A 12,102-nucleotide genomic window follows, 5' to 3' on the forward strand; every position below is an offset into this window, starting at 1 on the left:
AGTGGGCCCCGGGGCAGCGAGCGGAGCGGCTCACCCCCCCCCCCCCCACCCACCGGGGGCCGGGTTTTGGGAAGGGCCCCGGCCCCCCCGGCCCAGGGGGGGGGGGGGGGGCGTGTTTGTATCTGAGGACGGTGTCCCCTGTTCTCTGTCAGGCTCAGGAGTTGTGCTGAGAGCCCCGAGCTGGGGCAGGTGCACCAGCAGGGCTTTTCCTTAAGAAAGGCTGGCCTGGGAAGTAGGGGGACACGGTGTCTTCGACTCAACAGCCCTGGGAGGAGGATTGGAGTTCAGGTGGTTCTGTGCTCTGTGGGGGTGGGGGTGGGGGATGGGACTGTCCCCAGGAGGTTCACCTCCCCCTCCAAACCCCAGGGCCTGTGGCTGCTCCCCAGAGACCTGGCCAGGAGCTTGGGACGTCATCTGGCTCCTTCTGGATTCTCTAGGCAGGAATTGTGGGTAAAGAGACAGGAGAGGGTGGGGTGGGAGTCCCCACTCTGCCCCAGGGCAGGTCGGGGAGGCTGAGGGGACCGAGCAGCACGCGGGGTGGGCAGGAAGGGGCTGGTTACTCACCCCTCCCTTCCTCCTGCTTCTAGCAGGACGTTTGGAGGCTGGGAACTGGTCGGGGCCGAAGGGATCGGGGGCTGCCGGACGATCTGTCGTGAGCTGGCTCAGTGTGGGCGGGGCGCTTCCTGGTCCCGGAGTCTGGGAAAACTGCCCTCTGGGCTGGGCGAGGAGAGAGGAGCACCCGTAACCCTGGAATCCCCGGCCCAGTTGTCCTTCTCCAGAGCAGCCAACCCCCCTCCCTTAGCCACCCAACAAACGCTCTGCCCCTCCCCCCCCCCCCCCCCCCCCCGGGGACACACTCCGGCCCGGGGCCAACCCAGCCACCCACCTGCCTCTCCCAGAAACAGGCTGCAGGGTGAGGCTGATCCAGGCCCACTGGAGGAATCAGGGCTGGGGTTAGGGAGGAGGGCTTCTTGGAGGAGGTGATGCCTCCAAGGAGTCTTAAGGGTGAGCGAAGATGGGCCAGGGGCGGGCAGGGCCAGCCAGGCTGAACAGAGGCAGAGGGGTGAGCCAGGCTTGGGGTGTATACTGAGAGCCCGAGTCAGCGTGTGTGGGGCAAGAGTAGGTTCTGGAGAGCAGGGGTGAGGCCAGCTCTCGGTAGGGGGGGGGGGGTCCCTGGGGAGCTCCAGAGGGCTGGGCAGGGGAGGCACACGGTGAGGGGGCCGTGGACTTGGGGTGGGGGGTGGGGAGCTGCTCACCCCCGGGGGGCGGTCCTGATGGACCGGGCGTGGCCGGGGGAGCCCCCGCAGTGAGAGCCCCGGGAGCCGAGAGGGTTTCTCAAGGGAGAACGTGCTGGAACTCTGCGCTCAGGTGGGCGGAGACGTGGGTCAGTGTGCGGGTGCAGGAGAGTGTGGTCTGGGGCTGTGGCCCGAGCCGGGGCTTTGACGGGGGCTTCATCCTGGGCAGATGAGCCCCTTCGTGGGTTGAGTGTTTCTTACTCTATTTCCCGAGGGCCCACCTCAAACATTACCTCTTCGGGGATGCCCACAGGGTTTTGGCCAGTTTAGGACCAAGACCAGGGGGCGGGGTGGGGGGGTCTCCACCGAGGCGCAGCTTTGGGCCTCGACCAGCAGGGCGCCCAGACCCCCACAGCGGCGTCCGTGCTGGGGGCTCAGGGGGCCCCTCCCAGCTGGGAGAGGGTGTCGGATGCCGACTCCCACTTGGTGACTTGTTCTTGGAGTCATAGCCTTACAAGGGGCACCCCGGCCGGCTGTGGGCATCGGGGGCCTGGCCGCGGCTTGTCAGCTCCATCCCAGAGGCCACCTGGTTAAGGGTCTCAGAGGGCCAAGTCCCTCTGCAGGTGCCATAGGAGGGGCTGGGCTGGCAGGTGCCAAGGAATGTTCTAGAGCTGGAGTCTGTGAGTAGGCTCCTGGGGTTGGGGTCTGGGAGGGGCTGGCCCGTGTCCAAAGCGGGGTCTCTTGAGCTGAATGCCAGGTCAGTTTTGACTCACCCTGCGGGTGGGTTCAGGGGACTGAGCCTTGGGTTAGAGGGGAGGTTCTGGCAGCTACCGGGGGCTTCTCCACGGGCCTCTAGTGATGCAGGGACCGCAGAGTCAGGGGAAGGAGGGAGTAGCTTGCTCGGGGGCAGAGGCCTGGGATGGACGAGCTCACACCTTGCATGCACTGAGCCCTGCTCTGCCCCTGGCTGTGTGCTGGGACGCAGGGTCCCTCATGCTGCGGCGGGGGTCCCTCATGACAGCCAGTGGAGGATGCTGGAGGTGCCCATGGCAGGAGGCTCGCAGACTGGAGACCTGGGGTCCCCCCGTGACGGGTGGGATACAGTCTGGGAAGGTTATGTCTCCTTCCTCCCGCCAGAGCAGAGGAGGAACAGGGGACCCTGTCTGGGGAAACTCAGGCTTGGCGTGAGGCACCCGCTGCGCCAGCTTGCCCGGGACTGAGGCGCTTCTGGGACATGGGGCTTTCCAGGGAAAAACCCGGAGAGTTCCAGACAAACCAGGATGGCTGGCCACTCTCCCTTTATGGGTCCCTGCAGGCCAGACAGACTCATGCTGGAAGTTGGCCCAGAGGGAGGAGGGAAGGCACTGGGGTAGGGGTAGCAGCATGGAGATGGGAACACAGGGTCATGGGCACCCTGCCTCCAGCCCCCCAGAGGGACGCCTTGCCCTGACCTCCGTGCTCAGGAGAAAAACAGCTTCGGGGCGCCTGGGTGGCGCAGTCAGTTAAGCGTCCGACTTCAGCCAGGTCACGATCTCGCGGTCCGTGAGTTCGAGCCCCGCGTCAGGCTCTGGGCTGATGGCTCGGAGCCTGGAGCCTGTTTCCGATTCTGTGTCTCCCTCTCTCTCTGCCCCTCCCCCGTTCATGCTCTGTCTCTCTCTGTCCCAAAAATAAATAAACGTTGAAAAAAAAAATTAAAAAAAAAAAAAAGAAAAACAGCTTCGAAGGAGGGGTGTCCAACCAGGGGAGGCCGGAGCGGAAGTGGCCAGGAGCTGTGGTGGGGCCTGGCAAGGGCCTCCGAGGGGGTGTGAGAGGGCAGAAAGGCAGCCTGGAATCAGGGAGAGGCAGGCCTCTGAACCGTCCAGGAGAGCAGGTCTCAGGGCAGCTCACCAGGCTGCGGTGGGGAAACTGAGGCAGAATAAGTGGCAGGAACACGCTCCTGTTCGTGTGCTCCCGGTGCTTTGCCCACCCCCCCCCCCCCCCGGCACATGCCCGAGGGGCCCGGAGTGCGCCTGCCTCTTAGGTCCCCCCGGCACGGCCTCCGCTGTCCTGCTGCCTCGTCCCCCGGCTGGAGGGAACGATGCCATGTTCTGACCATCCAGTGTCTTCCAGAACCTCTGCCCGCTGGCAACTTCATGGAGAAGCCATCCAGGAGGAAGCAGGAAGGACCTCCAGGGAGTCAGAAGAGAAGTCACAAACCCACACAGCCTCCTACCCTAGAGAGCCCCCCCCGGCTGTCCTGCGGTCACTTCCGCCTGCCTGGATGGCACTTAGGGAGCCTGGTTATTTTGTCTGTGCTGGGGACGGCCACACACAGTAGCCTGTCTTCCGTGCTCTGGGAGCCCTGGAACCTGGCTGGGCCGGACTCTAGGGGCCCTGGCGCCTCCCGCCCCCGGGCCCCTGGTCCCCTGCTCAGCTCCAGTGACAGCTGGGTATTGCACACATTTGATAAACTGCAGATGAGTGAGACCCCAGCATCTCAGCCCCTTCCCCCCACGGGACTCACCCTGAGAATCCTCCCTGGAGCCGGTTTCATCAGGCCGTGGACCCTGCCCTGGTTTATTCACCTATTTCTGGCTCCACCCACCAGCCTGGAAGCCCCTGGAGGGGAGGCCCCCTGCCCCTCCCCCCCCCAGGCCCCAGGGAAACACTCCCGGTCTGGATCCCGACTGGACGTTCGGGGAGGAGGGCCTGTTCAAGGACCCACGGCCAACAGTGGGCTTCCAGGCTACCGTGGCTGATGTCCAACCCAAGGCGGCCACTCGGTCTACTGTTTGCCCCAAGTCAGAATCCAGAGCATCTGGGGGAGGGGCTCAGCAGGGAGGCCTCATCTGTAGGACCCAGCAGCCAGTGAGCTCAGGATGGATGGAGCCCGGCGGGGGTTGGGGGGGGGGGGGGTGGGGGCCTGCAGTCAGCCCCAGCAGGCTGGCATCTCCGGGACTCACCAGCTCTTGACAAGGGGCTCGTCCTCTTGACAGAGTTTCCCCATCTGTGAAATGGTCTGGGCGGATTCGGTGAGATAACGCACGGGGCTGCCTGGCACAGAGAGGGTGTGCCGACGGCAGCTGCGTACCCACCAGCGTCCAGCCGGGGCTGGCCGAGGACATTGCTGAGCGCCGGGCAGAGTCGCGGGGACCTGTGCCCCACGGACCCCCAGGGCTCTGGAGGGCTTGGTGGCACTGTCCACGCTGCCCAGCATGTGAACACTATTCCACCGTGCCCTACGGGTTATTAGGGAACGGCACATGATGGGGGTGTCGGGGTCTGAGTCTCCCCACCAGCCCACGGCTCTGCACTCAGAGCAAATGTCCAGCTTACGTGACAGTGGCAGCTGGAGGGGGCCGCTGGTGTTGCGCTGTGCTCGGCCACCCCTCTAGGCGTGTGGAGACAGTGGCCACGGGGAGGGTGCTGGCCACCGCGCCAGGCACATGTGGACACGGCCCCCGAGACTCTTCAGGAGCCTTGCAGGGGAGAAAGCAGAGGCACGGAGAGGTTAAGCGACTTGTCCATGGTCACACAGCTCCAGTAAGAGGCAGTTGCCGTGCCTGACTCCAAAGCCCAGAGCTTTGTGGCTTAGCCAGGCAGTGCCCCTACCTTGTCCCCTGCCCCAACCCCTGTGCCACGTGCATGCTGCCGGCATTAGAGTGGCCAGACAGGGAAGAGCCACCAAGTGGCCACCAGCAGGAACCGGAGGTGGACTGTGGCCACGCCCCCCATCTGCCCAGCAAAGGCCTGCAAAGGCCTGCTGCCCCCTTCGTCACGCCCCCACATCCCAGGGTCCCAGTGCCCTCTGGCCTCATCCCTCCGGGGTCCCCAGCCCCTGCCCTGGCCTGGGACACCATTGTTTCCCAGCCGCCTGACTTCAGCCATTCCTCAGCCCCCCTCCCATCCTCTCTGCTCGAGGCACCTGCATCCTCCATTAAACCTCAGGACCCTGGACCCTAAGCTGGAAGCCTCCAAGGCTCCTCGGTGCCTTCTCAAGGTGGCCGGCTCCTGGGCTGGACTCCAGGCCCTGCACACCCGGCCCCTGAAGCCCTCTCCAGAAATCTGGTTCGTTCTGGGCTCACTCTCGGTACCAGCCGTGACGGGCGAGGGCCTGGGATTGGCCCCGTCCCCGCCTGGGACCCCCACCCTTGCCGGGATCCCCCTCCTCATCCCAAACCTGGGGGGGGGCTCTGCTGGGGGTTCCCGCTGTACCCCACGTCCCGCCATCCTGGCACGGACCGCCCCTGTAGTGGAGGACGCTCAGGGCTTGGCGGGGGCAGCTTGGAGGTAGGCCCAGGCCTTCCCTGGCAGCCCCCAGGGTCCCCTTTAGTCGCAGGCTCATCTCTGGGGGGCCAGCAGACGTTGTGGGGCGCTCGCTCTGCAGGCCTGCTTTCTTGGATGCTGCTCCCCTGGCAGGGCCCCAGCTCCCAGCGCGGAGGCGCACTTAGGGTTACTGGTTTGGTGGGTGTTGTGAGAGGTGGATGGACTCGTGACAGCGTCCACAGGCAGCCGGCAGGCCCCGAGGCAGGGACAGGCCTAACCGGTGGGGGCCCGGGCCGGCCACAGAGCCCTGCACTGCCTGGGGCTTCGATCAGCAGCACTGGTGGAGGGAGAGGAGGCAGAGGGTGAAGGGGTGATGGGGGCGGAGGAGATGGGGGGGGCAGGAAGAGGAGGAGCTGAGGGTGGGGGGCACGGAGAGGGGGCTGAGGGGCACCAGAGGGAATGGCCAGCTCTCAACGTTGCGTCTTTAGCCTGGCTGACCCTCCCCTTCCTCTCCCTGCTCCTTGGCCCCCTGGCTCCCTGCCCCCCTACCCATGTGTAGGGAGAAAGGAGAAGGCCATGTGTTATTTCCCAGTGATGTGTGAGTGACAGCCCCCCCCCCATCCCGCCCAAACATCTAGGGGTGATGGGGTACTTTTTGAAAACGAGGCTTCCCCCCTGCACGGCCCTGGCGGGCCACGTTAGGCCGACCCCCCCATTTAGACTCGAGGAGACTTATGGGCCCAGGGAGCCAGGCCCTTGCCCAGATTCCCCACCAGGTGAGGGATGAATACGGCCCCCCCCCACCCCCCCCCCCCCCCAGGGCTGCACTGGGGTCCACCTGGGCTCTCCTTCCCAGTCGCCAGTGCGCGGGCAGGTGGGCGGGCCCGGGGGGCGGGCTCCTGCCTGCAGTGCCATCTGCGGACACCAGGGGGCAGCAAACGCCCAGCTTTGGGCCTCAGGGCGGGCGGCCCGCAGCCCCGGGTCTCGGGAGCTGTCACCTCTGGCACCTCAGCAGCTTTCCAAACTGTGTCCCGGCCCTCGAGGGAGGGAGGGGACGGGCACCCATTCTGCGGAGCCCCTACTCCGTGCGGCCTGCGGGGCTCCCGGCCTCTGTCCTGACCTCCCACCGCTCACCTTTGAGACCCAGCTGGGTGCCGGGGGTTAGGAAATGTAGTAAAAGACTGCACAGATGAGATGCTGAGGGCCTCCCCCTCCCCTGGCCTTGGGGGGCCCGACTTGCTCTGGGAGCCTGCTCAGGGTGTCATGGGAGCAGGGAGCTTACACGCTGCCTGGCCCAGTACGTGCTCCGTGGCCCCGGGGCCCGGGTGGGCTCGCTCCTCTGCGGGGCCGGGGGGCAGGGCTGGGGCCCTCACGTCTCCTCCGCGGCTTTCGGGCTTCTCTGAGCGCCGCGTGGGTGTGCTGGAAGCAGGGTGGGAGCTGGCGGCCCTGGTGAACCCTCTGGACAGAAGATTCTGACTCCTAGGGGTCCCCTCTAGCTCAAGAAGACCGGACAGGAAGCCGGGGGCTCGGCGGAACGAGACCCAGGACGGGGCATCTGCTCACCCAGATTCGTTTTTCCTGCTCTTTCCAGGCGGGAGGCCTGGTGGGGCTCAGGGCCAGCCGCAGACCCTCCTCCTTGCCTGCCCCCGACCCTGGGAGCCCTCCCCAGCCCCGCAGAGGTCTGTGGGGGGCTAGGATAAGCAGTGTTCCAGGGCCTCCCGGGATGGCCAGTGCGGAGCCCGGAGCAGTAGTGGGCCAGCTGGGCTGGGGTGGCCTTCTGCTCGGCACTCGGAGAGGAAGCAGTGCCTGGCCCGCCTGGCCGGCCGTGCGGATGGGGCAAGGGAGCCCTCACGTCCAGGGCTGCTCCCGGCTTCCTCCACACCTCCCCCCACGGCCCGCCCAGCCCCTCCTGCTAATTCCCGGGGAGCGAGGACCCCCGGCCCAGCCGCCCAGCCGGGGCCGGAGCACAAGGCAGCCCCTGTAATCCGAGCTTTGGATTCGCGTTGTGCGGCATGTGGACGCGTCACCGGAGGGAGGCCGGCACCTGTGGAGGACGTGCCTGGCAGCCGCCCCGAGAACAGCCCGTCCTGGGGGGGCTGGGGGCGGGGCCGGCAGAGCGCGGGAAGTCGGTGCGGGGAGGAAGGTTCTGGCTGTGCCGGCGCTGGGCCCCGGGCCAAGTGTGCTAGGAAACCCCCCTCCCCGCCAGCCCCAGCTCCGAGCTGGGCTGGCTGCCTGTCGCTGGAGGCTGGCTAGTTAATCTGTAACTCTCCATACTCCTCGGGGCCTCCAGGCCTCATCTTGTGGAGGAGAAGGTGAGGCTGCGAGGGGCAGCGTCCTCCCCGAGGGGTCTGGCCAGGCCGGTTCAGGGCCACTGCTGGGTGAAGTGGCTTGGGGCCAAAGGTCTGGCCCTTCCCGGGGCTGTGGGCAGGGGGGCGGGGCCGGACGGGGCCGTGGGGCTTTGCCCCGGTGGGCCCCGTCTGAGCCAGGCAAGAGCTGGCTCACCTCCCTGGTGGGAGGCACACGGGGGAGGCTCAGTCCCCCCAGGACAGGGCCACAGCCCGCCTCCCCCAGCCCAGATGCCCAGCTCCGGCTCTAGGCTTGGGGGGGGGGGGGGGGGCCGGGGGGGGGCAGTCAGGGGGTTCTTGCTTTCTTTCCTCTCCTGCTTTCGTGCTCGCCAGCCCCTCATAGAAGTCCCGGGAGGGGCTCCGGGCTGGAGAAAGGCGCGCGTCTGTGGCCACAGAGCTCTGAGTAGGTTGCTTAACCTCTCTGGGCGTCTGGTTCCTCCCTTGCAAAAACAGGCAGCAAAATGCCTCCCTGTCCAGGTTCTTGGAAGGATTAAAGGAGGCCAGGGGCCGAGCCTGGGTGCAGGGCAGGCTCCTGGAATCTGGTGCTGTTATTTGTACCATCCCTCCGCGCCCCTCACGCCGCCGCCTGTCCGGGAGAAGTTTTCTTCTCACACACTCACACACCCCTCGCAGGGGCCTGGGGAGCACACTGGGGGCGGGCCCTCCTGGGCTTCCAGAAACAGGTCCGTGTGGCTCCCCAGGAGGAGGGAGCTCGGGGACGCGGGCGGGCGGGGAGTCAGCCAGCAGGCGGCAGCATGTGGCCAAAGACGGCGCTCCCCGGCCCGCCCAGCTCTGCCGCTCGCGCGTGCGAGAGTGGCTCCCTCCGAGCCTCAGTTTCCTCAGCTGCAAAAGGGGCCCGCTCCCTGGGCCGACCACGGCGGGCGCCGTGGGGAGAAATAGCCCCATGAGGTCTTGGGTTAGTGGGTTAACTGCCGTAACCACTAGAGCGGGACCAAGTAAGTCCTTCAATCTGCCCGGGCCTGTCTCCTCTTCCAGAAAAATGACACCTCAAACAGGCCGGTGCCACACAGGTGACTCCAGCTGGGGAGGGCTGGCTGCTCTAACAGCCCCCCCCCCCCCCCCCCCCCCCCGCCAGCCCCTACCGGCTTAAAACACGATAAACCTTTATTTTTCACTCCTATCTCGGTCAGGTCGGTGTGCAGAGGGTGCTGTGGGGGTGGTGGCTCTGCTCCCTGGGTCATTCAGGGCTGCAGTCCCCCCCCCCCGCCGCCCCCCAATCTGGCTGGCAGAGCGGTGGCAGGGGGGGTGGCAGAGGGCAGAAGAGCTAGGTTGGTCTGGACGGGCCTCGGCCTGGAGGCCGCGTAGGCCATTTCTGCTCCTGTCTGTGGCCCAAACTGGTGGCGTGCCCCCCCCCCCCCCACCAGCTGCAGAGGGGCTGGGGACGTGGTCCTTGCTCTGTTCGTTTGGAGGAGGAAGAAGCGAACAGGGCTGGGCCGGGTAAGAAGGACAGAGATGCGCACTGGAGATGCCAGCGGGGGGCCCGGTGCTTACGACCCCCTCACCCTGCACACGGGCTCCCCCACTGCCACGCGTGCAGGATTTAGGGGTGCTGGAGCGTCCCGGGAGCCTGTCCTTGCCGTTCCCCAGGGGCCACCCCCCCCCCCCACCCCCCGGTCTGTTCCTTTTGTTTTCTTTTCTCCTTCGGATACACTTTTAATTACAAAAGTGGAGCTTGGTTATTGTACTCAGGCAGATGTTTGCAAGCTTGGGGGCCCCTCGGGGTGGAGGACTGGGCCTTCTCTCAGACTTCCGGGCCCCCAGCTGTCCTCCCCCAGGTCTGTCCCTGGCTCGGGGGAAGGGCCCCAGCCCCGCTCTTGGGACTGGCAGGTCAGTGAGCCAATGGGTACCCTCCTTGACCAAATTCAGAGTCACATACTCAGAGGAGGTCACCTCCCTGCCCTAACAGAGCCAAGAGGGGAGATGTCCCCATGGCCTTTGGAGAATACAAGGAAGGCCGGGAAGCCCAGAGGGAAAGCAAAGAGGAAGGCCGGCAGCTGGAGGAGGGGCAGCCCGACTCCGCTCCCGCCCCATGGTGCTCCCGCTAGAGTTCCATTCCCACAACAGGTGAGGCCCCACCAAGGGGATGCGTAAAGCCATCAGGACGGCCCTTGGCGCGAGCGAAGGGTGGCCACTGTTGCCGCACCGCGTGATGTGAGTTGTGTGGGACTGCCACTCCCAGTGCTCGGAGGCAGGACTCGACGTCACATGCTGTCAGTCTTGTCACGGAGACAGGGGGGTGGGGTGCTGGGACCCAACTGTCTGAACTCAGCTGGCACCGAAGGCAGTGGGAATGGCCCTCTAAGCCCACCCCAGCCCAGGACAGTGCGTGGGGAGGACTGGGTCATTTACTCCTGCTCATTTACTAAGCACCTACTAGGTCCCCTGCCCTTAGGGGGCCGAGGGCAGACAGCTATTCATAGCACCCGGCAGTTCCCGCTAGGGAGGAGAGCTCAGGCCCCCTGAGTGTCCAGAGCGGGGCTGGGCGCGGGATGCCTTCCTTCCTGGGGGAAGGGAGACCACCTGGAGGCTGAATCCGGGGGTTGGGTGGGCTACTTCCCAGCCGGCCCTCCAGGACAGCTGGAGCCAGGGCATCTGGACCTCTCGGGAAATCCAAGACGAATCCACCTGGCTCCACATTTTGTGCTCACTACCCGCTGTGGCACTGGGGAAGCCAGTGTGACCAGGGCACCAGGGCTGGGCAAGGCCCTGCCTCCTTTGAGCCCCAGGCCAGGTGATGACCCCGTATAAGCGGTCCACAGAGCTTCAGAAAACTTCAGCAGCTTTTTTTTTTTTTTATTTTCCTGAAGGTAAAAAATTGCAGCATCTGCGCCTGTGGGAATGTTGGGATACAATATACAGAACAGAATAAAAACTAACCGTGAGTCACCGCCTTTGGTCCGTCTTTCAAGAGCCCAGCACCTCACCCTGTCCCTCACCCCGCGCCGATGCCCTCTCCTGTTCGTCTCATGCCCTCACTTCAAACTTGGCCTCCCTGCGACCCGGGCCCCAGGATACCTCCTCCGGGACACATCGGCACGTTATCACAGCATCCCATCCCTGGGGTGTCCTGGAGCCCACCTGACCCTGTGGCAGAGGGGCGGGGGGCGGGGGGAGTCTGGTCGCGGTTGGGTCAGCCTTAATTCTCTCGCTGGGCTTCCGGGCTCACCGGGGACAGGGGCTGACAGCTCAGGCCTCTGCCGGATCCTCCTGCAGGTGCCTGACCCTCCCCACCCCCAGCCCAGGGCTGCTCTTATCTCGTGGACTGGTCTGGAGGCATTTCCTGGGCTCCCAGCCCCCAGACAGGCTGCACCAAAGGGAAGGCAGCAGAAAGTAATGGTCTCCCATGGCCTGACCCAGCTGGGACGAGAGCCACCTGGGAGAACCTGGGGCCGTACCAAGGCACGGCGGGTCGGGGAGAAGGGGTTTGGGCCCTGGCAGGCCTCCTCCCCAACGCCTCCAGGAGGGGCCCTCTGGCTCGCCTGCCCAGGCACTCTTAGGGCTGTCGTTTCTCCGCAGCCAACAATATGTACTGGGCACAGTGAGGAGTGCTAGCCTTCCGGGACAGTGGGACAGGTACTCCAGCTAGAGCAGGGCTGCCTGGGCACCTGCTGCCCACCGGCGGCCCCACCTCCCACCTCCCACCTGGGGGTTCCCTGTGTGATAGGGGGGGATAAAGCTGGTTCAGAGAACCAATGTACACAGTCAAGGGCCCCGGCGAGGCAGGGCCAGGCCCACCCCAGTGGAGGAGGCTCCCGCGCCCCGTCCAGGACCCCAGCCAGAGGAACGGCCCCCAGCCGGTCTGGACAGCGGGACCTTGTGTGGCCCAAGCCCAGAGTGGCCTGGCCAAAGCCTGAGAGGTGCTGGGCACCTGGTCCATGACATGGTGGGCATAGCCTCGGAGGGCCTCCGGTCTCCCACCCGCTGAGCAGGGCTGGGCAGGGGCTAGAGGGCCGGCTCTGAAGGTGCCCCTTCGGGGGAAAGAGTGGAGCTGCCTGCCCTCTCGCTCCGAGGGCCCTAGGGCCAGCAGGTGTGTTAGGGCGCCAGGTGCGCGGAACCCTGCCAGGGACGCAGCCCCGGGCACAGCAGGCCGCGCGGGGGCAGCCGAAGACCCCGCCTCGCTAGGAACGAGACGCCCTCGGCGGGTTCAAGCCCCGTCAGCCGGCGCTGGAGGCCCAATGGAGAGCGCGGGCGGCTGGGCCGGCGCCCCCGGGGGGCGAGTCGGAACTGGCCGGACGCCGGGCCCCGCCGCGCCGAGG

The 12,102-nt window shown here is 66.1% G+C and overlaps 1 protein-coding gene across 1 annotated transcript in view; it reads left to right on the plus strand.

Moving 5' to 3' along the window:
• LOC121023721 (uncharacterized) overlaps positions 1 to 4,097 on the plus strand; it is a 7,258-nt gene extending 3,161 nt beyond the window's left edge. Inside the window, exon 2 of the mRNA XM_040465782.1 lies at positions 3,345 to 4,097. Coding sequence (XP_040321716.1) covers positions 3,345 to 3,973 — 629 coding nt within the window. The 3' untranslated portion in view covers positions 3,974 to 4,097. The remainder of the gene's footprint in view (positions 1 to 3,344) is intronic.
• Positions 4,098 to 12,102: the final 8,005 nt, after the last annotated feature.

The sequence above is a fragment of the Herpailurus yagouaroundi genome, unplaced genomic scaffold, assembly GCF_014898765.1.
Source record: "Herpailurus yagouaroundi ecotype Mexico unplaced genomic scaffold, PumYag 569, whole genome shotgun sequence".
Classification (NCBI taxonomy): Eukaryota; Metazoa; Chordata; class Mammalia; order Carnivora; family Felidae; genus Herpailurus; species Herpailurus yagouaroundi.